This window comes from Aquarana catesbeiana, linkage group LG13 (assembly GCF_042186555.1).
Source record: "Aquarana catesbeiana isolate 2022-GZ linkage group LG13, ASM4218655v1, whole genome shotgun sequence".
Classification (NCBI taxonomy): Eukaryota; Metazoa; Chordata; class Amphibia; order Anura; family Ranidae; genus Aquarana; species Aquarana catesbeiana.
Window position 1 is genome coordinate 121,748,638 of NC_133336.1, and position 24,407 is coordinate 121,773,044.

At 43.4% G+C, this 24,407-nt stretch overlaps 1 protein-coding gene across 4 annotated transcripts in view; it reads right to left on the minus strand.

Annotated features, from left to right (window-relative positions):
- The window catches only part of GANC (glucosidase alpha, neutral C), a 215,483-nt gene that overhangs the window by 167,736 nt on the left and 23,340 nt on the right, over window positions 1-24,407 (minus strand). For all 4 annotated transcript variants that reach the window (XM_073609527.1, XM_073609525.1, XM_073609528.1 and 1 more), the window contains 3 exons: window positions 22,666-22,723; window positions 22,500-22,596; window positions 18,710-18,890 (listed from right to left, as the gene is read on the minus strand). In XM_073609527.1, coding sequence (XP_073465628.1) covers window positions 18,710-18,890; window positions 22,500-22,596; window positions 22,666-22,723 — 336 coding nt within the window. The remainder of the gene's footprint in view (window positions 1-18,709; window positions 18,891-22,499; window positions 22,597-22,665; window positions 22,724-24,407) is intronic.

Sequence of the window (24,407 nt, forward strand, 5' to 3'; positions counted from 1 at the left end):
TTGCGTGAGAAGAATCCCACAGGGTACAGAAGTGCTTTGGCACCCTGTCTCTGTGAAAGTACAGCTCCGACTGCAACCTCAGACGCATCCACCTCCAGGACGAAAGGCAAGGCAGGGTTGGGATGCTTAAGGATAGTGGCTGAAGTGAACAGCGCCTTGAGTTTTTCAAAGGCCTCTTGTGCCTCAGGGGTCCAGCGGAATCGACATCCTTGTTTAGTAAGCTCTGTAATGGGAGTTATGATTGAAGAAAATCCTTTAATAAATTTCCTATAGAAATTGGCAAAGCCAATAAAGCGTTGTACTCCTTTTTTGTCGGTCGGTGCAGGCCAATCCAGAATAGCGGATACTTTCTGTGGATCCATTTTGATGCCATCAGGGGAAATAATCAGGCCCAGGAACTGGATAGATTGGAGCTCGAATTCACATTTTTCAAGTTTGGCGTACAGTCCATGTTGTCTGAGCCGGGAAAGTACATTTCGTACATGCTTGCGGTGTTCCATCAGGGAGGCCGAGAAAACCAAGATATCGTCCAGGTAAACGATGACATATAAATCCAATAAGTCATGAAAGACATCGTTGATGAAATGCTGGAATGTCGCCGGTGCATTGCACAGACCAAAAGGCATGACGAGATACTCGTAATGTCCGAATCGAGTACGAAAGGCCGTCTTCCACTCGTCTCCTTCTCTTATGCGGATCAAATTATAGGCTCCACGGAGGTCTAGCTTGGTAAAAACGGTAGCCGATCCCAATCTCTGAAATAGCTCAGGAACCAGGGGTAGCGGGTATCTGTTCTTAATAGTGATTTTATTGAGCTCCCGATAGTCAATGCAAGGACGTAAGGAGTGATCCTTCTTTTCCACAAAAAAGATACCTGCCCCAGCTGGAGACGTGGAAGGACGGATGAACCCTTTCTTCAGGTTCTCATCTATATAAGTTTTCAGGGTGCCCAACTCCTGCTCAGTTAGAGGGAAGATCCTCCCAAAGGGGACTTCGGTGCCTGGTAAGAGTTCTATTGGGCAATCATAGGGTCTATGAACTGGAAGGGTTTCTGCTCCTTTTTTGCTGAACACATCCAGGAAATCCCGGTAAGGTTCGGGAAGATCTTGGCAGGGCTTAGCTTCAGAATCTATGCGCAGGCATTGGGAGGAAGTTAATGGGGTCCCCCGTAAGCAGTGTTGTCTGCAATATTCCAAGGAAAACTGAATCTTGCCTGTAGACCAGTTGATACTAGGATTGTGGGCCTGTAGCCAAGGTATTCCTAGGATGACTGGGAAGAGAGGAGAGGAAATGACATCTAGGCGTAAAAGTTCCTGGTGTTCCGGGCCAATGGTGGCCAACAGAGGAACCGTTTCTTGAGTGACGGGTCCGGAGCGGAGGGTGGAGCCATCCGCTAAGAAAACTGCCAGTCCTTGAGCTTTAGTCTGAGTGGGAATATGATGGGTTTCGACGAAGGTCCGGTCGATGAAACCACTACAAGCTCCAGAGTCAATGATGACCGGTACTGGGATGCTCCTTCCAGGTAACTGTAATACAATGGAGAAAGTTAAATGGTTACCGGCACTAGGTAGGACAGGTGCACACAACGAAGAAGACGGCAGACACTTACGTCTTTTATTTGGGCATGCTCTTGCAAAGTGACCAGACTCCCCACAGTACAGGCACAGATTGAGTGTGCGCCTGCGTGTCTTCTCCTCAGAAGTCAGAGAGGGACGGAGCAGTCCCAACTGCATGGGCTCCGGGGCCTCCGGGCCAGGGGTAGAAGAGACCAGCGGAGCTTGGTTTGGGGCACTAGGAGCCCTAGGCAACATCCAGGTAAGGCGTGGGTGACTGACAGACCTCTCAGAGCGTCTCTCCCTGAGGCGGCGGTCGATCTGGATGGACAGATTAATTAACTCTTCCAGTGTCTGAGGTATCCCCACTCGTGCCAGTTCATCTTTTAGAGGATCTGACAACCCCAGCCGATATTGGTGACGCAAGGCTGCGTCATTCCAGTCCGTATCCGAGCTCCAACGCCTAAACTCCACGGCGTAATCTTCAGCAGCTCTGCGACCTTGTTGAAGGGCATGTAAAGCGGCTTCTGCCGTGGCTGTTAGCTGGGGGTCCTCATACAGCTGAGACATAGCTAGGAAGAAGGCATTTAGGGAATCAAGAGATTGGGCCTTTTGCTCCAATAAGCGGTGGGCCCAGGTTTGAGACTCTCCGATCAACAGGGATATGACGAACCCCACTTTAGTAGCTTCCAGGGAGAATGTTCGGGGCTGCAAAGCGTAGTAGAGCTCGCATGCGTTGCGAAACGCTCGGAACTTACTGCGTTCTCCGGAGAATTTTTCGGGTGTAGGCACCCTGGGCTCTGGTGGAAGCATCACTACAGAAGGTGCTGAGGCAGGGTTGGCAGAAACTGCCCCTGGAGGAGAGGCTGAAAGGGCCTAGACCTGTCCTTCCAATCTGGTATAGCCTTCCTGTAGGCTTTTAACGGCTTGAGTAAGGCCCGCTAGATGTCTGCACAGTTCATCCATGGGGGAGGCCCCCTGCCCGGACTCAGTCATGGCTGCCTGATACTGTCAGGTTCCACACTTACCAGACAGATGAGTCCACGTGGGCAGAGGGTAGGCTCCCTTACGTGTCCGATTCGGGGCCCCTGGTAGAGCAGACAGGAGGCCCGCGAGTGCGGAGTGGTATGAGAGCCTGAAGTTAGAGTCCTGGAGCACAGTGGTCTGGCAAGCAACCGGTAGAGCTTGAGACTTGGTAGAGCAGATGCTGAGCAGGAGTTAATCAGACTTGTTCACACACAGGCAGAGGTCGGCAACGGGCTGGCGGCAACGGTACAAGGGAGAAGGCAGAAGCGAGGTCAGACAAGCCGGGGTCGGGTTCAGGCAGCAGTCAAGGAAGGTCCAAAGGTAGCCAGGTCACAACGGGTAAACACTACGGAGATACAGGAACACAGGATGATCACGGGACAAGACACAGAGCTGTTTGATCAGGCAGCACCGGGTCAGTGCAGAGGCAGGCTTCAAATAGGCTGATTGGCGCCAAAACGCCGCGCACGCGCGCACGCCGATTCGCCAAGGCGCGCCGCGCACCCGCGCGCGCCCGAGCGCGCCCCCGACACCAGCACGCACGCCCACACCGCCGGGCACGTCAAAGGCAGCGCCCACAGGCGGACGCGCGCTAACGCGGACGCGCGCTAACGCGGACGCGCGCTAGCGCGTACGCACAAACGCCCGGACGCCACCCCGCACGCCACGGCCGGTCAGCCCAGGCGCGCCAGTGCCCACAGGGACACGCGCCCCAGCACGCACAGGGACACGAACGCCAACGCGCCCCGGCGCGCACCGGCGCCCAACCAGCTCACCTCTCTGACAGCAACATTGGCAATTTTGAGTTTCTTGGCATTTGGAGTAACCAAGTATATCCACAGCCCGCTTGCTGTTTGAATTTCTGAGGTGCCCGGGTGCTTGTGTCTCGAACTTTAATCATGCAGACACTCACCGACTTTCCTAACCCCTGCAGGGGTGACGCGCAGTCACAGTGTATGCCACTGTGCGGCAATCCTTAGCGCTTTCACGGTCGGGATGTCATATACACATAGAAGAGAAAGGGGATGCCCATAGCGTAAAACCATAAAACATTTTATTGAGATAGATGACAGAGCGGTACTCACATATAATTGACTTGTATAAGGCAATCATGAAAAATCATCAGTGGAACCGTCAGATTCAAAGTTTGTAATCTTTGGGAGATGATGCAAGGCGTCAGAATTAGGCCACGCCCTACGCGTTTTGTCAGAGGACGTCTACGGGAGCGTGACCCCTTGCTACACCTCCCCTCCTAATATACTGTGCGGTATTTGTTGTGCGCTTGCGCTCAAAGAGCTTCGGCGGCCATTTTGCCTACGTTTTTGCAGACCGAAGTCCACCCGCGGCCATTTTTCCTGTGTTTCTTACAAACTGGAGCCCGTATTTCCTTCATGAGATCGGAAACTGGACTCTAGGTGATGCCATACGAACAAAGTGTGGTGTATGCTTTGTGTCACCTTATGTATTGGATATGATTGAATATTTGGGGCAGATTAAAGGCAAATATAACGAAGTTACCGCACATTATAGCCGGATGCTTCTGTTATATACACAACAATACAAATAAAATAGCATTTTCAGAAATAAGCAGTAAATCCCTCGAAATAACTATGTGCATTTAATACAGTTATGGATAAAACTGAGGTAAAAGGGAAAAAATGGGGAAAACCTTTGAAAATGTTAGGAAAAACCTACATTTCCCTAAAAATAAAATAAAAATAGAAATAAAATAAAAAATATAAAAAATCCGTAAAATACAATACAATACAATACAATAACAATACAATAAAATACACAACTTCTCCCAGGGAATACGTGGGTGAATATTGTTGTATTTTATACTTTGAAAATATTTTAAAAGCTTGTTCCCTAAGCCAACTGACTATGTTACTATTTTTATTTATAAAAAGGGGAAGCAGTATATTGGACGGGTGTATTGGTAAATAGTCCTAACCTCTGGGGATGAACTGAGTACTAATGTTTTTATTTTTATTCTATTTCATACATGGAGGAGGAAATTATGTGTCCCAACTTTATATAATGTTTATTTGTGGTAGCAGATATTACTTTAGAGGTGACCGGTGCTCTATTAATATAATTTTATTTTTATTTTAGTAGTTTGTGAGAAAACAGTTGAGGTCAACATCTATGTTCATTCCTATTGGTTGAAGTGTGTCCAGCTGGAAGATCCACTTCGTTTCATTTTGTGAAACTTTCACTTTTTTGTTGTCACCCCTCCAGTGTCCCTTGATCTTATTGATTGCATAGAAGGTCATATTCGTGGGGTCTCTATTGTGGTAATCTCTAAAATGTCTGGATACACTGTGTTTCTTGAAACTGTTTTTTATGTTGGTGATGTGTTCTCTGATTCTTATGTGTAGCTGTCTGGTTGTACGTCCCACGTATTGTTTACGGCACGGACATTCTAGAACATAAGTGACGTGCGTGTTATTGCACGTTGTGAGTTCTCTGATGGTATATTCATTCCCATTAGATGTCGACTTGAACTTAGTGATCCTTTTATTTGTTTTTTGCTCACTCTGCACGGCAGACATTTACCACATTTATAAAATCCTTTTAGGTTATTACCTATTTTGATTTGTTTTGGAGGGTCAAGGGCATTATGCACCAATTTATTCCTAAGAGTTGGGGCCCTCCTATATATAAAAATGGGTTTTGTTGGCAATACCATATTTAGGACTTTGTCTGACTGCAGAATAGGCCAGTGTTTGGATTCCATAACCTTACGTATATTGCCTATTATATCCTGTTAAAAAGGCATGACCTAGATACCTATTCTTCTCATGTCTCTGGGGGTTCAGAATTCCTTCTATTAGTTTGTTTCTGTCCATATTTTTTACTTTTTCTTTCAATGATGTTAAGTCCCTCCTTTTATATCCCTTGTCCACAAATCGATTAATTAAAACCTCTACTTGTTCTTCTATGTCAGTTTCATTACTACAATTTCTGCGTACTCGCATGAGTTGCCCCTTAGGGATGTTCCCAATCCACTTTGGGTGGTGGCAACTTCTAGTTGGGATGTACCCGTTTCTGTCCGTATTCTTGAAAAATGTTTTGGTGTTGAGGTATCCGTTTTCTTTACATATCTGGAGATCAAGGTAGTTTATATTTTCTTTACTCCAGTTGCTGGAGAAATTCAGTCCATAGATGTTATGGTTTATTTAGTCGAAGAATACTTGTAACTCCTCTTCAGTACCTCCCCACACTATGACAATGTCATCTATGTATCGTCGGTATAGTTTCATGTTCTTCCTATTGGTACTATAACGTTGTTCTTCTCATTTGTTAAGGAACAGGTTGGCTACACTGGGGGCATATTTAGCCCCCATAGCCACGCCTTTTACTTGGGTATAGAAGTCTCCTTTATGCCAGAAGTAATTGTGGCTCATGGCCAATTCTAATCCTTCTAGTAGGTATTTTATTTGTTCTTCTCTTAACTCCGTTTGTAGGTGTAATGCCCATTCTACTCCACTGAGGCCATCTGATTGTATGATGTTAGTGTATAGGGAGTTTATGTCAATAGTCACAAGGATATCTTCTTCGCTTATGTTAAATATCCTCAACTCGGTGATCAGTTGTTTACTGTCTTTCAGATAGGATTTCCCTTTACTCACCAGTGGTTGTAAATAACCGTCTATGTATGCCCCCAGCCTCGAAAATAGGCCATCAATGCCACTTATTATGGGTCTTCCTGGGGGGTTTGTTTGGTTTTTGTGGATTTTAGGGACGTAATAGATAACAGGGGTCTTGGCCGCTTCAGGGACTAAATATCTTGCTTCTTTTTTGTTTAGGATTCCTTTTTTCTCCCCCTTTTGTATATAGGCCTTCAACTTCTTTCCATATTCTGCTTTCGGGTTACCCCTTAATTTTTTATACGTGTTTGGAATCTTTAGTAATTTCTCCATTTCCAGTTCGTAATCTCTTTTGTTTAATATAACTAGGCCACCGCCTTTATCTGCTGGACGGATAACAATATTCTTTTTCTTCTCTATCTCTTTGATGGTCTTCCAAATTTTCGATTTGACTTTTTTGGTTTCAATTTCCTTATATCTTGTTCTACCATTTTCTTAAATGTTATGAGACTTTCGTTTTGTTGAGTGTTGGGATTGAATATGGAGTTGTTCTTCAATTGTGAGTGCTTATAGACTGAGGCATTTTTTTCCGTATGTACTCTATTGTCCCCTTTCATTGCAAAAAATGTTTTAATATTTAACTTCCTGACGAATTTCTGTAGATCTATATATGCCTCAAAGGGATCCAAATTTTTTTCGGGTGCATATTTAAGCCCTAGATCCAGTACTCTTAATTCTTCACTATTGAAGGTTGCCTCACTTAGATTGAAGATACCTCCCCCTAATACTCTCTTCTTCATTTACTTTGTCCCTCCTCTAAGAAAAAGAAGAAGAAAGTATTAGGGGGAGGAATCTTCAATCTAAGTGAGGCAACCTTCAATAGTGAAGAATTAAAAGTACTGGATCTGGGGCTTAAATATGCACCCGAAAAAAATTTGGATCCCTTTGAGGCATATATAGATCTACAGAAATTCGTCAGGAAGTTAAATATTAAAACATTTTTGACAATGAAAGGGGACAATAGAGTACATACGGAAAAAAATGCCTCAGTCTATAAGCACTCACAATTGAAGAACAACTCCATGTTCAATCCCAACACTCAACAAAACAAAAGTCTCATAACATTTAAGAAAATGGTAGAACAAGATATAAGGAAATTGAAACCAAAAAAAGTCAAATCGAAAATTTGGAAGACCATCAAAGAGATAGAGAAGAAAAAGAATATTGTTATCCGTCCAACTAGGCGGTGGCCTAGTTATATTAAACAAAAGAGATTACGAACTGGAAATGGAGAAATTACTAAAGATTCCAAACACGTATAAAAAATTAAGGGGTAACCCGAAAGCAGAATATGGAAAGAAGTTGAAGGCCTATATACAAAAGGGGGAGAAAAAAGGAATCCTAAACAAAAAAGAAGCAAGATATTTAGTCCCTGAAGCGGCCAAGACCCCTGTTATCTATTACGTCCCTAAAATCCACAAAAACCAAACAAACCCCCCAGGAAGACCCATAATAAGTGGCATTGATGGCCTATTTTCGAGGCTGGGGGGATACATAGACGGTTATTTACAACCACTGGTGAGTAAAGGGAAATCCTATCTGAAAGACAGTAAACAACTGATCACCGAGTTGAGGAATTTTAACATAAGCAAAGAAGATATCCTTGTGACTATTGACATAAACTCCCTATACACTAACATCATACAATCAGATGGCCTCAGTGGAGTAGAATGGGCATTACACCTACAAACGGATTTAAGAGAAGAACAAATAAAATACCTACTAGAAGGATTAGAATTGGCCATGAGCCACAATTACTTCTGGCATAAAGGAGACTTCTATACCCAAGTAAAAGGCGTGGCTATGGGGGCTAAATATGCCCCCAGTGTAGTCAACCTGCTCCTTAACAAATGGGAAGAAGAACAAATTTATAGTACCAATAGGAAGAACATGAAACTATACCGACGATACATAGATGACATCGTCATAGTGTGGGAAGGTACTGAAGAGGAGTTACAAGTATTCTTCGACGAAATATACCATAACATCTATGGACTGACTTTCTCCGGCAACTGGAGTAAAGAAAATATAAACTACCTTGATCTCCAGATATATAAAAAAAACGGATACCTCAACACCAAAACATTTTTCAAGAATACGGACAGAAACGGGTACATCCCAACTAGAAGTTGCCACCACCCAAAGTGGATTGGGAACATCCCTAAGGGGCAACTCATGTGAGTACGCAGAAATTGTAGTAATGAAACTGACATCGAAGAAAAAGCAGAGGTTTTAATTAATCGATTTGTGGACAAGGGATATAAAAGGAGGGACTTAACATCATTGAAAGAAAAAGTAAAAAATATGGACAGAAACAAACTAATAGAAGGAATTCTGAACCCCCAGAGACATGAGAAGAATAGGAATCTAGGTCATGCCTTTTTAACAGGATATAATAGGCAATATAAGGTTATGGAATCCATTATCAAGAAACACTGGCCTATTCTGCAGTCAGACAAAGTCCTAAATACGGTATTGCCAACAAAACCCATTTTTATATATAGGAGGGCCCCAACTCTTAGGAATAAATTGGTGCATAATGCCCTTGACCCTCCAAAACAAATCAAAATAGGTAATAACCTAAAAGGATTTTATAAATGTGGTAAATGTCCGCCGTGCAGAGTGAGCAAAAAACAAATAAAAGGATCACTAAGTTCAAGTCGACATCTAATGGGAATGAATATACCATCAGAGAACTCACAAAGTGCAATAACACGCACATCACTTATGTTCTAGAATGTCCGTACCGTAAACAATACGTGGGACGTACAACCAGACAGCTACACATAGGAATCAGAGAACACATCACCAACATAAAAAACGGTGTCAAGAAACACAGTGTATCCAGACATTTTAGAGATTACCACAATAGAGACCCCACGAATATGACCTTCTATGCAATCGATAAGATCAAGGGACACTGGAGGGGTGACAACAAAAAAGTGAAAGTTTCACAAAATGAAATGAAGTGGATCTTCCAGCTGGACACACTTCAACCAATAGGAATGAACATAGATGTTGACCTCAACTGTTTTCTCACAAACTACTAAAATAAAAATAAAATTATATTAATAGAGCACCGGTCACCTCTAAAGTAATATCTGCTACCACAAATAAACATTATATAAAGTTGGGATACATAATTTCCTCCTCCATGTATGAAATAGAATAAAAATAAAAACATTAGTACTCAGTTCATCCCCAGAGGTTAGGACTATTTACCAACACACCCGTCCAATATACTGCTTCCCCTTTTTATAAATAAAAATAGTAACATAGTCAGTTGGCTTAGGGAACAAGCTTTTAAAATATTTTCAAAGTATAAAATACAACAATATTCACCCACGTATTCCCTGGGAGAAGTTGTGTATTTTATTGTATTGTTATTGTATTGTATTGTATTTTATTGTATTTTACGGATTTTTTATATTTTTTATTTCTATTTTTATTTTATTTTTAGGGAAATGTAGGTTTATCCTAACATTTTAAAAGGTTTTCCCCCTTTTTTTCCCTTTTACCTCGGTTTTATCCATAACTGTATTAAATGCACATACAGTAGTTATTTTGAGGGATTTACTGCTTATTTCTGAAAATGCTATTTTATTTGTATTGTTGTGTATACCGTCAGACAACAGAAGCATCCGGCTATAATGTGCGGTAACTTCGCTATATTTGCCTTTAATCTGCCCCAAATATTCGATCACATCCAATACATAAGGTGACACAAAGCATACACCACACTTTGTTCTTATGGAGTCACCTAGAGTCCGGTTTCCGATCTCATGAAGGAAATACGGGCTCCAGTCTGTAAGAAACACAGGAAAAATGGCCGCGAGCGGACTTCGGTCTGCAAAAACATAGGCAAAATGGCCGCCGAAGCTCTTTGAGCTCAAACGCACAACAAATAACGCACAGTATATTAGGAGGGGAGGTGTAGCAAGGGGTCACGCTCCCGTAGACGTCCTCTGATGAAACGCGTAGGGCGTGGCCTAATTCTGACGCCTTGCATCATCTCCCAAAGATTACAAACTTTGAATATGACGGTTCCACTGATGATTTTTCATGATTGCCTTCTACAAGTCAATTATATGTGAGTACCGCTCTGTCATCTGTCTCAATAAAATGTTTTATGGTTTTACGCTATGGGCATCCCCTTTCTCTTCTATGTATATATGACATCCCGACCGTGAAAGCGCTAAGGATTTCCGCACAGTGGCATACACTGTGACTGTGCGTCACCCCTGCAGGGGTTAGGAAAGTCGGTGAGTGTCTACATGATTAAAGTTCGAGACACAAGCACCCGGGCACCTCAGAAATTCAAACAGCAAGCGGGCTGTGAATATACTTGGTTACTCCAAATGCCAAGAAACTCAAAATTGCCACTGTTGCACTGAGCACTTATCACTAGTTATTTAATAAGTCAATCACTTTATATTTGCACGAAGCACAAGCCACTTTGGTATATTTATTGTATTAGTGATTATCGGTATTTCATTGCATTTATTTGCACTACTTTTGTATTTACACTATATGGAGTAGCATTTACATACCTTGCACTTTATAAAGTTATTTATGGTTTAGTATATCATACCTATTTTATTTTAGTGTATCACATTGACTCTGCACTCACCCCTGTCCCCTACACTATATTGAAAGAATCAATTAGGGCTTGCTAAGGTATTATGTATGTAATTGGTCCTAGATATTCAACTTTGTATACCTACACTTGCACACACTTATGAGGACAGCGCCACACCCACATAATTAACTCTTGACTCAAAAAAAAAGACATAGCCAGACCTAAAGGAATCTGAAGAATGTTTTGCAGAACAGGGCACTAAAGAAACAACTGGCTGAGGACCATATGGGGCTCGCAATGTCCAGCTTTGTAACGCAAAACTTCACCATGATCATACATGCCTCATCTCTACGTATTACTCATTTCTCCTGGATAAACAATCCCCACACCTTCTCAAACTGCAAACCTTTCTTTTGGCTGAAAATCGTGAAACTGTATAACTCCCACTCTAGCATGTTAATTTTGGCCAGAGATGGGCTTAGCCAGTTATGATTTTTTCATTAGGATGTACTATACGCCACTACGTCTATTCAAAATGCATGAACAGGATACTCCTACATGCCACAAATGTGAAAACGAATCGAGCAACTTCCTACACATGGTTGTGATAAAATTAGACCTTTTTGGTCTCAGGTCACAGCGTTTATTTCCACTACTTTTGATTAGCCGAATGTGTGTTGCCCTAAATGGTGCCTCCTTGGCATTTTTGGGGATCTAGATGCCACTGCTGCAACCAAACATTTTCCTCGTCTTCTGTTTTATTATGCCAGGGAGATGATTGTCCTAAATTGGACCCATACTGAGGTTTTACATATTGGTATACGGAAAAAAACTGATCAATCAAAACTTGCTCCTATATAAGCTGACATATGAGGCCAGGGGATGTTCCAGAACATTTTGCAAGATCTGGGGTCTTTGGATATCCACGATACCAGTGACTCTATGCTTTCTCTGATTGCTGACCCAGTACTGACCTGTTATATGTTTGTACATCTTACCTCTTTATATTTTATATGTGCAATTAGCACCACCACATATCAGTTAACCCTTCGTTACCATGGAACTTAGGGAATAATAAAATACAGACTACTCTTTGGTTTAAATATTCTTATTGTGTATCCAGGTGAAAACAATGTTATGAAGTCCTTACCCTTAACCTCCCTGGCGGTTTTCCCGAGTGCGGCTCGGGGTTAAATTTCAGCACCATTAGCGGTAACCCTGAGCCACACTCGGGATTGCATTGAAGGATCCTGGTTCAGTGTACTTACCTTGTCCCCAGGATCCTGCGATGTCCCCCCGCTGTGTCCGTGGGCTCTGTCCTCTGCCCGAAGCCTCTCTGTCTGTGCCGGGCTCCGTTCCCTGCGAGCGTTGCGACGCATGGGGGCGGAGCCCGGCGGCAAATTCAAAACAGTGAAAAATCATAATACATACAGTACACTGTAATCTTACAGATTGCATTACTGTATGAAATTATTTCACATCCATTTTGTCCCCAGTGCTTTGTCCAATGCCCTGCATGCAGTTTTATATTATATATACTGTTCTTTCTGCCTGGAAACTTGAAATTGTCCATAGCAACCAAAAAGTGTCCCTTTAAGTCAAAAGTGGTTTAACCACTTGACCACTGGGCACTTAAACCCCCTTAATAACCAGACCAATTTTCAGCTTTTGGTGCTCTCACATTTTGAATGACAATTACTCAGTCATGCAACACTGTATCTATATGAATTTTTTGTCCTTTTTTTCACACAAATAGAGCTTTCTTTTGGTGGTATTTAATCACCGCTGGGTTCTTTATTTTTTGCGCTATAAAAGAAAAAAGACCGAAAAATCTGTAAAAAAATTAATTTTTCTTCGTTTCTGTTATAAAATTTTGAAAATTAGTAATTTTTCTTCATATATTTTGGCCAAAATTTATACCGCTACATATCTTTGGTAAAAAATAACCCAAATCGGTGTATATTATTTGGTCTTTGTGAAAGTTATAGCGTCCACAAGCTATGGTGCCAATATCTGAAAATTGATCACACCTGAAGTACTGACGGCCTATCTCATTTCTTGAGACCCTAACATGCCAGAAAAGTACAAATACCCCCCAAATGACCCCTTTTTGGAAAGAAGACATTCCAAGGTATTTAGAAAGATGCATGGTGAGTTTTTTGAAGTTGTCATTTTTTCCCACAATTCTTTGCAAAATCAAGTTTTTTTTTTTCTTTTCACAAAATTGTCATATTAGCAGGTTATTTCTCACACACAGCATATGCATACCACAAATTACACCCCAAAACACATTCTGCTATTACTCCTGAGTATGGCGATACCACATGTGTGAGACTTTTACACAGCGTGTCCACATACAGAGGCCCAACATGCAGGGGAGCACCTTCAGGCATTCTGGAGCACCCATGCCAATTCTGACATTTCTCTCCTACATGTAAAAATCATCATTTATTTGCTAGAAAATTACATAGAACCCCAAAACATTATATATGTTTTTTTAGCAAAGACCCTAGAGAATACAATAGCGGTCATTGCAACTTTTTATCTCGCACGATATTTGCGCAGCAATTTTTCGAACGCGTTTTTTTTGGAAAACAAAATGTTTTTTGCTTTAAAAAAAAACAAAACAGTAAGGTTAGCCCAATGTTTTTGCATAATATGAAAGATGAAGTTACGCCGAGTAAATAGATACCTAACATGTCACCTTTCAAAATTGCACACGCTTGTGGAATGACGCCAAACTTCGCCACTTAAAAATCCCCATAGGCGACGCTTTAAAATTTTTTACTGGTTACAAATTTTGAGTTACAGAGGAGGTCTAGGGCCAAAATTATTGCTCTCGCTCTACCGATCGCAGCGATACCTCACATGTGTGGTTTGAACACCGTTTTCATATGTGGGCGGGACTTACGTATGCGTTTGCTTCTGCATGCGAGCACACGGACAGGGGCGCTTTAAAAAAATTTTTTTTTTTTTTTATTGTTCATTTTACTTTATTTATTTTAGTTTGACACTTTTTTCCCAAAAAAAAATTTTTTGATCACTTTTATTCCTATTACAAGGAATGTAAACATCCCTTGTAATAGGAATATGGCATGACAGGTCCTCTTTACAGTGAGATATGGGGTCAATAAGACCCCAAATCTCACCTCTAGGCTGTGCCTGAAATTAAAAAAAAAAAAAAAAAGATCCTGGCATCGATCGTAGCGGTGAGTCGGTAGAAGCACCGGAGGGCGGCGGGAGGGGGGGACGTCCCCTCTCGCCTCCCGTAAGAACGATCAAGCAGTGTAACAGCCGCTATGATCGTTCTTATGGTGTAGGGAATCGCCTGCTGAAAAAGATGATATCTGAATGATGCCTGTAGCTGCACCCATCATTCAGATATCCCCGCACAAAGTCAAGGACGTCGTATGACGGAAGGCCAGAAGTGGTTAAAACACTTTTTTTTTTTAACACAAAGTTGTCCATTTATACAATATTTATAACACACAGCATGTACATATCAAAAATGACACCCCAAAATAGATTCTCCTACTCCTCCTGAGTACAGCGATACCACATGTGTGAGACTTCCACAGCCTGGCCACATACAGAGGCAGAGTATGGCTGAGCATGGCTGGGTATGGCTGAGCATGGCTGGGTATGGCTGAGCATGGCTGGGTATGGCTGAGCATGGCTGGGTATGGCTGAGCATGGCTGGGTATGGCTGAGCATGGCTGAGCATGGCCGAGTATGGCTGAGCATGGCTGGGTATTGCAGAGTATCGCCGAGTATGACTGGGTATGGCAGAGTATGACTGGGTATCACCGAGTATTGCAGAGTATGGCTGGGTATTGCGGGGTATTGCAGAGTATTGCAGGTTATGGCAGAGTATTGCAGATTTTTGCGGGGTATTGCAGAGCATGGCTGGGTATGGCAGAGTATGGCTGGGTATCACTGAGTATTGCAGAGTATGGCTGGGTATCACTGAGTATTGCAGAGTATGGCTGGGTATCACTGAGTATTGCAGAGTATGGCTGGGTATCACTGAGTTTTGCAGAGTATGGCTGGGTATCACTGAGTATTGCAGAGTATGGCTGGGTATCACTGAGTATCGCAGAGTATGGCTGGGTATCACTGAGTATGGCTGGGTATCGCGGGGTATGGCAGAGTATTGCGGGATATTGCGGGGTATTGCAGGGTATGGCAGTGTATTGCGGGGTATTTCAGTGTATTGCAGGGTATGGCAGAGTATTGCGCGGTATTGCGGGGCATACCAGAGTACTGTGGGGCATTGCAGTAGGGTATGGCAGAGTATTGCGGGGTATTCCAGGGTATGGCAGAGTATTGCGGGGTATTCCAGGGTATGGCGGGGTATTGCGGAGTATGGCGGGGTATTGCGGAGTATGGCGGGGTATTGCAGGGTATGGCAGAGTATTGCGGAGTATGGCGGGGTATTGCGGAGTATGGCGGGGTATTGCAGGGTATGGCAGAGTATTGCGGGGTATTGCAGGGTATGGCAGAGTATTGCAGGGTATGGCAGAGTATTGCAGGGGTATGGCAGAGTATTGCAGGGGTATTGCAGGGTATGGCAGAGTATTGCAGGGTATGGCAGAGTATTGCAGGGGTATTGCAGGGTATGGCAGAGTATTGCAGGGTATGGCAGGGTATGGCAGAGTATTGCAGGGGTATTGCAGGGTATGGCAGAGTATTGCAGGGGTATTGTGGGGCATACCAGAGTACTGTGGGGCATTGCAGAGGGCATTGCAGGGCATGCATAGTAGTGGGGATGGCTGAGCATGGATGGATGGATGGCTGGATGTCTCTGTGCAGCGCTGTGGGCACTACACATGCAGCCCACAACGCTGCAGCCATCCATCCATCCCCCTCTCCGCTCACAGTGTACCGATCGGTACACAGAGGGGAGGAGAGGAACCGGCGTCATCAGATGACGCCGGTTTGTTTACATGTGATCGCTCCGTCATTTGACGGAGCGATCACATGGTAAACGGCCGCGATCAGCGGCCATTTACCGGGATCTGTGATGCCCTGGGTCCTCTGGACCCGGCGGTCACGGATGCTCTCGAGTGCGCACCCTAGGGGGCGCGCGAGAGCAGAATTCTGGGAGGACGTCCCTGGACGTCCTCCCAGAGTTAAACAACCGCCCTGTAGCCGTCATTTGGCTATGGGCCGGTTGTTAAGCGGTTAAGACCAACTAGAAAATAGCGATAGTAAATTAGAACACTTGCAGAATTGAGCGATAGTGAATCGTGGGGAAATTAATTTTATTATTATTATATTATTATTTTTTATAATTATTTATATTTATTATATTATATAATTTATGATTTTGTGTTTCAAACTTTATCATACCCGGGATGTCTACTAGACTCTTGGTGGATAGATTTAAGTGTGTTATTGCTAAGAATTACAGGCCTACAATATAAAATGCCAAATCTCTTTGCAAAATAATTGTACTGCTTTGAGATGCAAAAATCTGACATAATCATACCGTCAGGGAGGCCAGGGGTTATAATTTTTTTTTACTTTTTACCTCTTATCTGATAACAGGATAAATCCTTCTGTACATTCACTTGTGTAAGACATATATAATAGACCTTGCACTAGGGAGGAACAGACTGTTGCACTTTTTTAAAATCCTGAATACAGGATATGGAACCAATATGTAATCGTGATAAAAAGATTGCGCTGTCTGTCTTCAGTCAGAAACATAAATCCAAAAATAAACAAGTGCCTTAAGTGCCGGTTCAAACTTGTGCGCTCTGCGATATCGCATGTGAATCACACTGCACTGCATTGCAAATAACATGCGATGTCCATGTGATGAGATTTCAGCCATACAGATAGTATGGCTGATATCGCATTCGGACCAAACAGGACCCTTTTTTTGGTCCACACCAGAATCGGATCGCATGGGTGTTCGATTCATGTCCGAACTGTCTGTTCGTAGTGCAATATGCAAGCTGAAATTGGGGTGTCATTAACTTTGTACTGACACTCCCAGCAGTTCGCATATGGCAGTGTGAACTGTCACGCAAGTCGGGTGCGATGCGGGAACCCGCAGTGGTTTCGTGGTGTTCCCAGATCGCACAAGTGTGAACCGAGCCTAATGCCCTGTACACACGGGCGGACTTTTCGGCAACAAAGGTCCGACAGTCTTTCCAACGGACTTTCGACGGACTTCCGACGGACTTTCGAACGAACGGACTTGCCTACACACGATCACACCAAAGTCCGATGGATTTGTACGTGATGACGTACGACTGGACTAAAATAAGGAAGTTGATAGCCAGTAGCCAATAGTTGCCCTAGCGTCGGTTTTCGTCCGTCGGACTAGCATACAGACGAGCGGATTTATCGTTAGGAAATGGGTCCGGCGGAGTTCAGATGTAAAGAATTGAAACATGTTCCAAATCTAAAGTCGGTCAAATTTTCGACAGAAACAGTCCGCTGAAGCCTGCACACGGTCGGATTGTCCGCCAGTCCCATCGAAAAGTCCGCTCATGTGTACACGGCATTATAGTCAATTAATCCACAAATTAAGCATAGGTTCACACATGTGCAATGCGGGAACCAGCGAGATTCCAGCGCCGGTTCCATGCATCGCATCTATCCCGCAGGCAGTTCACACTGCCCTCTGCGAACTGCTGCGGCTGTCAACACATAGTTAATGACACCCCCAGATCGGTTCACAGATCTCAGTGCAAACTGTGAACTCACACATGAATCAGACTGCATGGGTGAGAACACCCATGCGATCCAATTCTAGTGCAGGGAAAAAAAAGTCCCTGCACTATTTTTGTGCGAATCCAATTCGAGTTCAGCCATAAAACTGTATGGCTGAACTCGCACTGCACAGACGTCGCATGTGATCGGCACCTGCGGTGTGGGGGCGAATCCCAATGTGAACCTAGGCTTAAAGATAAAAATAAACACAGTGTAAATCAAACATGTGATGTGACTGTATCAAGAAAGAGTATTCACATAGGAGTTAAGTGAAATTATAAATCTAAACAAATGTCAATAAAGTAAATATCTTTAAACAAGTGTCCATATCAATTTCCAAACTAACAAATAAGATATTTGGTGCGCTGCTCCCAATGTTAAGTGTTATATATTCTTAAGAAAAGTTTGCCTCTTACCAGATAGGCACAATCTCTAAATTATAGGAGATCATGACAAGCATAATATAAAGGGGGGTATCCTGTGAACCACCAAGTCTCGTTCTCACAGCAGCACTCCTCAGAGACAGGTCGTATGCCCAATGGTCACCGTCCCGGCCTCCACACATGTGTGTCAGAGCTCGCAGCAAACCGCGAATCTGCTCTCGGGCTGTGGCATGTGTTTGAGATGTAAAAAAGGAAGGCTCATCGTGCAGTATATCCACACTCCATATTATTCAAATAAAAGTATTGAACTTAAATACAAAAATGTAAAATCAAGTGGTAGAGAGAACATCCGACCATGAGGTACACCAATAGGTTCAGAACATGGTTACGTCACAACTCCTGTCTCCACCCGATGCGTTTTTCCGTGAAAGGCATCATCTGGAAATGGAGGACCTCCATTTGAACGATTCCCCCATCAACACAGACAGTGCTGACAGGGGAATTCCTCCTGCTGAGCAATTGTTCCCGGCAGGGGGGCGGGAGAAGTCATCCCCGATGGCAGAAGCAGCCGCTAGCGGTAATCGTTGTGAGAATCTGGCAGGCTGGTTGTACCCAAGCCTGCACATTAACAGTTTGAATCTTGACCGGTTCAGCAATTCAAACTGTGTATGGCCGGCCTAAGTCTCTGAACTGAAGATATCGGAACGCGATATAATAATATTTTATATAAGTCAAAATACATTATGGCTGTAAAGAAATTCCTTAATGTAATAAAAGCCATAGTCCTACCTGTAAGGCAGCTTTGGAATGGATTTCTACTAATGTCTCTGAGGCATTGAGCCAGAAGATGCCACAAGTGTATGATGGTTTGTGTGCCAACAGTAAAGGTACAGATCCATATGTGCCCATTTTATCATAGACACAGTATCCATACACATCCAAATTGTAGAGCCGGTATGCCTCATTTTCTCTAACAGTGAGAGAGAAAACAGAAGTCATTTCATATTGTGCAATACAAGTAAGTCTCCTCTCACATTACTAACTTACTAACCAACACATCAGCATTGATGGTCACACCACTTCCTCAAACTCAATCTTTCTAAAACTGAGCTCATTTTTCCTCTGGCCCGTGCCCCCTCCCCTGACTTCTCCATCAAGATCAATAATACAACAATCAGTCCCTCCCCTCATGCCAGGGTGCTAGGTGTAACACTGGACTCTGACCTGTCCTTTCAGCCCCAAATCCAATCGCTGTCCAAATCTTGCAGACTTCACCTCCGTAACATCTCCAAAATATGCCCCTTTCTAACCATTGAAACCACTAAGCAACTTATTTACTCCCTTATTATCTCTCGCCTTGACTGTTGTAACTATCCCCTCTTCAGTCTATAATGAATTATGCTGCCAGACTCATCCACCTTACCAACCGTTCAGTGTCCGCTACCCCTCTCTGCCAATCCCTCCACTAGTTTCCCATTGCCCAACGAATAAAATTCAAAACACTATGTTGGAAGGCAACAACACACTAACAATAACATACAAAGCCATTTACAACTCTGCCCCGTGCTACTTCACCAATCTTATCTCCAATAATCACCCAAACTGTCCTCTCCTCTCCTCCCAAGACCTTCTGCTCTCTAGCTCCCTTGTCTCCTTCTCCCATGCTCGCCTCCAGGACTTCTTCAGAGCCTCTCCCATCCTCTGGAACTCACTAACCCAATCTGTCCAGTTATCTCCTACTCTGTCCACTTTTAGACTATCCCTGAAAACTCATCTCTTCAAGGAGGCCTATCCTGCCTTCAACTAACAACCAAATCTTCTACTTCCCTCATCAGTTCATCCCTCACAGTCACTACCTTTTGTTTCATAAGCCCCTCCCTATTAGATTGTAAGCTCGCAGGAGCAGGGCTCTCCTAACCCTCTTGTATTTAATTGTACTGTAGCTCTATTGTCTCCCATTATATTGTAAACTGCTGCACAAACTGTTGGCACTATATAAATCCTGTATAATATTAATATAATAATAATGTGCACCGACCTGAGTTTGTCAGAGCCATGTGCACAATTGATTTACCTTCTTGCTTAGAATCATTGTATGACTCTCTAGCTTCACTCATTTGTAAGTTGCCTCGCAACAAACATGCAGGTAGATGTGTGACACTTCTCAGACTTCCTTGATCCGTATACATGTTCTTGGCCAGTAACTCAGAAAGTACTAAAGACAGTGGGCAGTATAACAGTTAGGCTACTTTCTCACTGAGGTGCTAAAAGGCTAAAGGGCTAAAAATAGCGCCTGTAAAGCACCTGAAAAACACCTCCCCTGCAGTCCCAGTGTGAAAGCCTGGGTGCTTTCACACTGGAGCGGTACGCTTGCAGGATGCAGCATCTTTTGGGCGGTGCTGGAGCGGTGTATACACTGCTCCTCCACCACCCCAGCCATTGAAATCAATGGCCACCGCTGCCAAAGCGCCTGCAAAGTGCTTCTGCAGCGGCGCTTTGCGGGCGCATTTAACCCTTTATTCGGCCACTAGCGGGGGTTAAAAGCGCCCCACTAGCGGCTGAAAAGCGGCTCTGAATAGCGGCGCTTTACCGCTAACGCCCCCCTTGCCCCAGTGTGAAAGTAGCCTTAGGCAGTTAATATTTTTGGAAGGGTTTCAGTAATGGAAGCTCTGTATTTTGCTCATTTTGGTAAGGGTTTAGGGTGTTTGTTCACATTTCCATTTTTTTTCTCACAAGGTGAACTGACACTATTCTGTTCTAGAAGACAGCATGCCTCTTTATCCTTCCTCGTTATCTTTTTATTGAATATGTCTTTATTAATTTTGTAAAATGAGATGGATGATGTAGTAGAGAGGGTCCAAGGAATATCCAGACCCACATGAAGAACTTACAGTTCATTATTAAACTTAGATCATAACATGACCCTTACACCAGCCAATAAAAAGTATTAAGTATCCCTGTCCTCAACCCCCTCCATCTTAAAGGATATCTGTGTCCTGCTGCTGCGTCTATTGACAGAAACAGCAGGACTCGGCCCTGCTCTCAGGTCATTGGATTTGATTGACAGCAGCGGGAGCCAATGGCTGCGCTGCTGTCAATCTATCCAATCAGGACCCGAGACACTGTCTGGAGCTGCTGTGCACGTCCTTGTCGCTGGAAAGACCAGGTTCAGGTAAGTAAAAGGGGGGGCTCTGGGGGCAGCTGCATCACAGGGGGTTTTTCCCCTTATTGCATAGAATGCATTAAGGGGAAAAACCTCAAGGGTTTACAGCCCCTTTAAAGTGTATCTAAACCCTAAAACAAAAAATGTTATATACTGCCGCTTAAAAGTCCTTGAATGTAGGTGCATTAATTTTCTTTTTTTTCATTTTATTTTCATCTGGTGATCTTTCCAGTACAGCAATACACTTCCTGTCCTAGGGAGACAAGGCCTACTTACTGTACTGTATCTATTGAGAGGAACTGCTGCCACCCTAGAACAGAAAGTATGTTAGGACTACAGAACACCTCCCTCTTCCATGAGATAGGGGACTTGTCCTGTAGTTAACAAAGGTAAGCTGAACAGGGCTGATAAGACAACTTCGGATTTCAATTCAGAATTGTCAACTCAAATTTCTGGAAGATTCAGCTGGAATTTTTCTGTGCTTGCAGCATTTTTAAATAGTCAACATATGGGAAATATGCATGTATTGGGGAGATATACAGAATGTTTTCATTTTGGCAATTCTGGTTTTGTAAATTGATCAGTGTCAGATGGCTAAAAATGCCCCCATGTGTTTGATTTCAGATGGTTTTTACAAGACTGATTAATTTTTTAAAGGAGAAGTATAGCCAAAGCTATTTTGGCTATACATCTCCTGTAGGTCATAGGAGTGCAGTTCATCCACAATGATGTCCCTCAGCCGGTCCAGAAAAGGTCAAAACCATATGGTCAGGATCCACCCAGATGCCTGGACTGGCACGTGGCTCAGCCTCTCAGCGATCCGCTGAGAGGCTGAGCCAGCCGCTCCCTCCCCTCCACAGCCCGGAGCACCAGTGAGCAGTGGAGGGGCTGAGCAGAGAGCCGGTGACTGAAGCCTCTAACACACTAGTATTTTTTCTTTCGTTCAAGCCAGCAGGGTTAAACAAAAAAAACTGACAGTTCAGGAAGAGCCGTTGTACTAATTATCCGATGTTAGTACAATGATCTCCCCTGCTGTTCTACTGTGTTTTGACAGGGGGACAGCCCCCCCCCCCACCTGAACATTACAGGAGCCGATCAGCAGACCTTTTTCGGTCACGCCCCTTCAACAGAAGCTGGACTAATGGCCAGCTTCTGTCGACCAACTCCAGTACACAAGGGCCAAATGTCGGCCAGTTTCTATTGAACCGGCCAATGCCGCCCAACATTTGGCCCTTGCGTACTAGGTTCGTCAGTCATCATTCTCTGCTTAGAGCGGAGGGGAGAACTGAGCAATCAGCAGTGTTTGATCGCTCAGTTCTCACTACAGAGGCTAGGTGCATCCACCTAGGTAAGAATATTTTTTTTTTCTTTTAATGCCATACTTCTCTTTTAAATGTTCTGACTTTTCCTGCTTACCCTGTGTCTTTGAGGCAGTGGATATCTGCATGTTCTGGCAGTCCGTAAACATTTTCAAACCCGTGTAAGGTAAAATCCAGCCCCACAGAAGAGGGACCTGAGCAGATACAAAAATAAGATGAACTGTACCACAAGCCACAATATTAAATAAATAACTCTAACCTACCATGGGCTTTAATGTCTACAAAATCTCCAAACTTTTCTTTCCAGAGTCCAAATACATCCTGTTGAAAAGGAAAGCATGATATTTCAGGCCAGAGTAAAGAAGACTAATAAACTAGATACAGTTGGAGTTCTTAAAGTCCTAAAATAATACATGAAATTCACTAACTGGGAACTAGTATGTGTATGTCAGATATGCTGCCTCCTTATATGAATACGCTTGTTTCAGATCATTAGCTAAGCAAGTAGTAGAAGTAGCGGAAGGGGAATAAGGATAGCAGCCCTGGAGCCTGCAACTTCTAAAACAAGGCAGCAATGGCTACCCCATATTTCTGTCCTAACAAGTATTGGGTGTGCTCAGCAATGCAATGATGTTTCATGGGGACCGAGAGAGCTTCCTTATCCCTGTGTAAAGCTTGAGGTTGCTACTTATAGCGATTCTACTTATACTTAGTGCTTCCACACACTATTAAAGAATATTTATCGATATTCAGAGTGGAGCTGTCAATGCAAAGCACAGGTTCACCAGAAGTATTAAGCATCTCCTTTGCAATCTCTAAAACAAAAAAATTACTCTTACAATTTAATACGCATTGAAGGCTCCCTTTTGAACTGTACTAGGTGTTCTCCTCCAAATGACTCCCCATCCAAAATCTTGGATTTAAAATAACGAAATACCACCCAAATCCTGTCACATGCCTTCTACATAAATAACTTACGTCACTCTAAAATATATATATTTTTATAATTCTTTAGTTCCAAATAAATTTGGGTCCTATAATAAATCTGAAAACAAGAATGTTTCTATCTCTATCATAATTAGACCAATATCCCTGTATTGTCCCATGGCAACCGATAATCCCTTTATCACCATTGCATTGGCTCCACGACTGATCCCTTCATCACTGTGCCAACAGGTCCATTAGTCCCTTTGGCAATATTGCAGAGGATGATTGTCCTATGCCATGCCCTGTTCTTCTGTCACTACTGTACTACTACTGCCAACACTTCTGTTATCATGACAATGTTGCCAGAAACAATTCCACCATCTCCATGGCTGACCCCTCCATCACCAAAGCAACGTGGGTGTACTACTGTAACTATGGTAACATGGCTGAACCCTCTGTTGCCATTCACAATATAATAGATATATGGCAATGTGTCCAATCTTTTCATTGCCATGGCAATGAGATTGATCCCTTTGTTTCCATGGAATTGCCACAGTGATAGCGAGCATGGTTACTTGGCTAATCCCTCTTCGGCCAGTCCAATGGGACATATCCTTCACCAGGGCGATAGGACAGATCCCATGATTGCTATAAAATGAGGCTAATCCCTCGTCACCATATCATTAAGGCTGATCAGTTTTAGCACTTGCAATAGGGCCAATCTTTTGCTGCTATGACAACAGGGCAGATCTCTCCAATGGCAATACTGCCAATCCACCAGGAACAATAGTGCCATGGCAAATTCATTTGTTGCCATAGGCTGTCACCAATCCACCCATCACCATGGCAACATGCCAATTTTTTCTTTGGCATGGCAACATGGCTGACTCCTCTGTAAATATGACAACAAGGCCAAACTTCTTATTACTATATCAGTGGTGTAAATCCCTCCATTCCCACAGTGCTGATCCTTCCAACCCTAAGGTGACATGGTTGATACCTCTAATACAGTGGCAACGGAGCCAATGGCACCATTGCCACGCCAACGAGACATGTTCCTCTTCTACCATGGCAATAA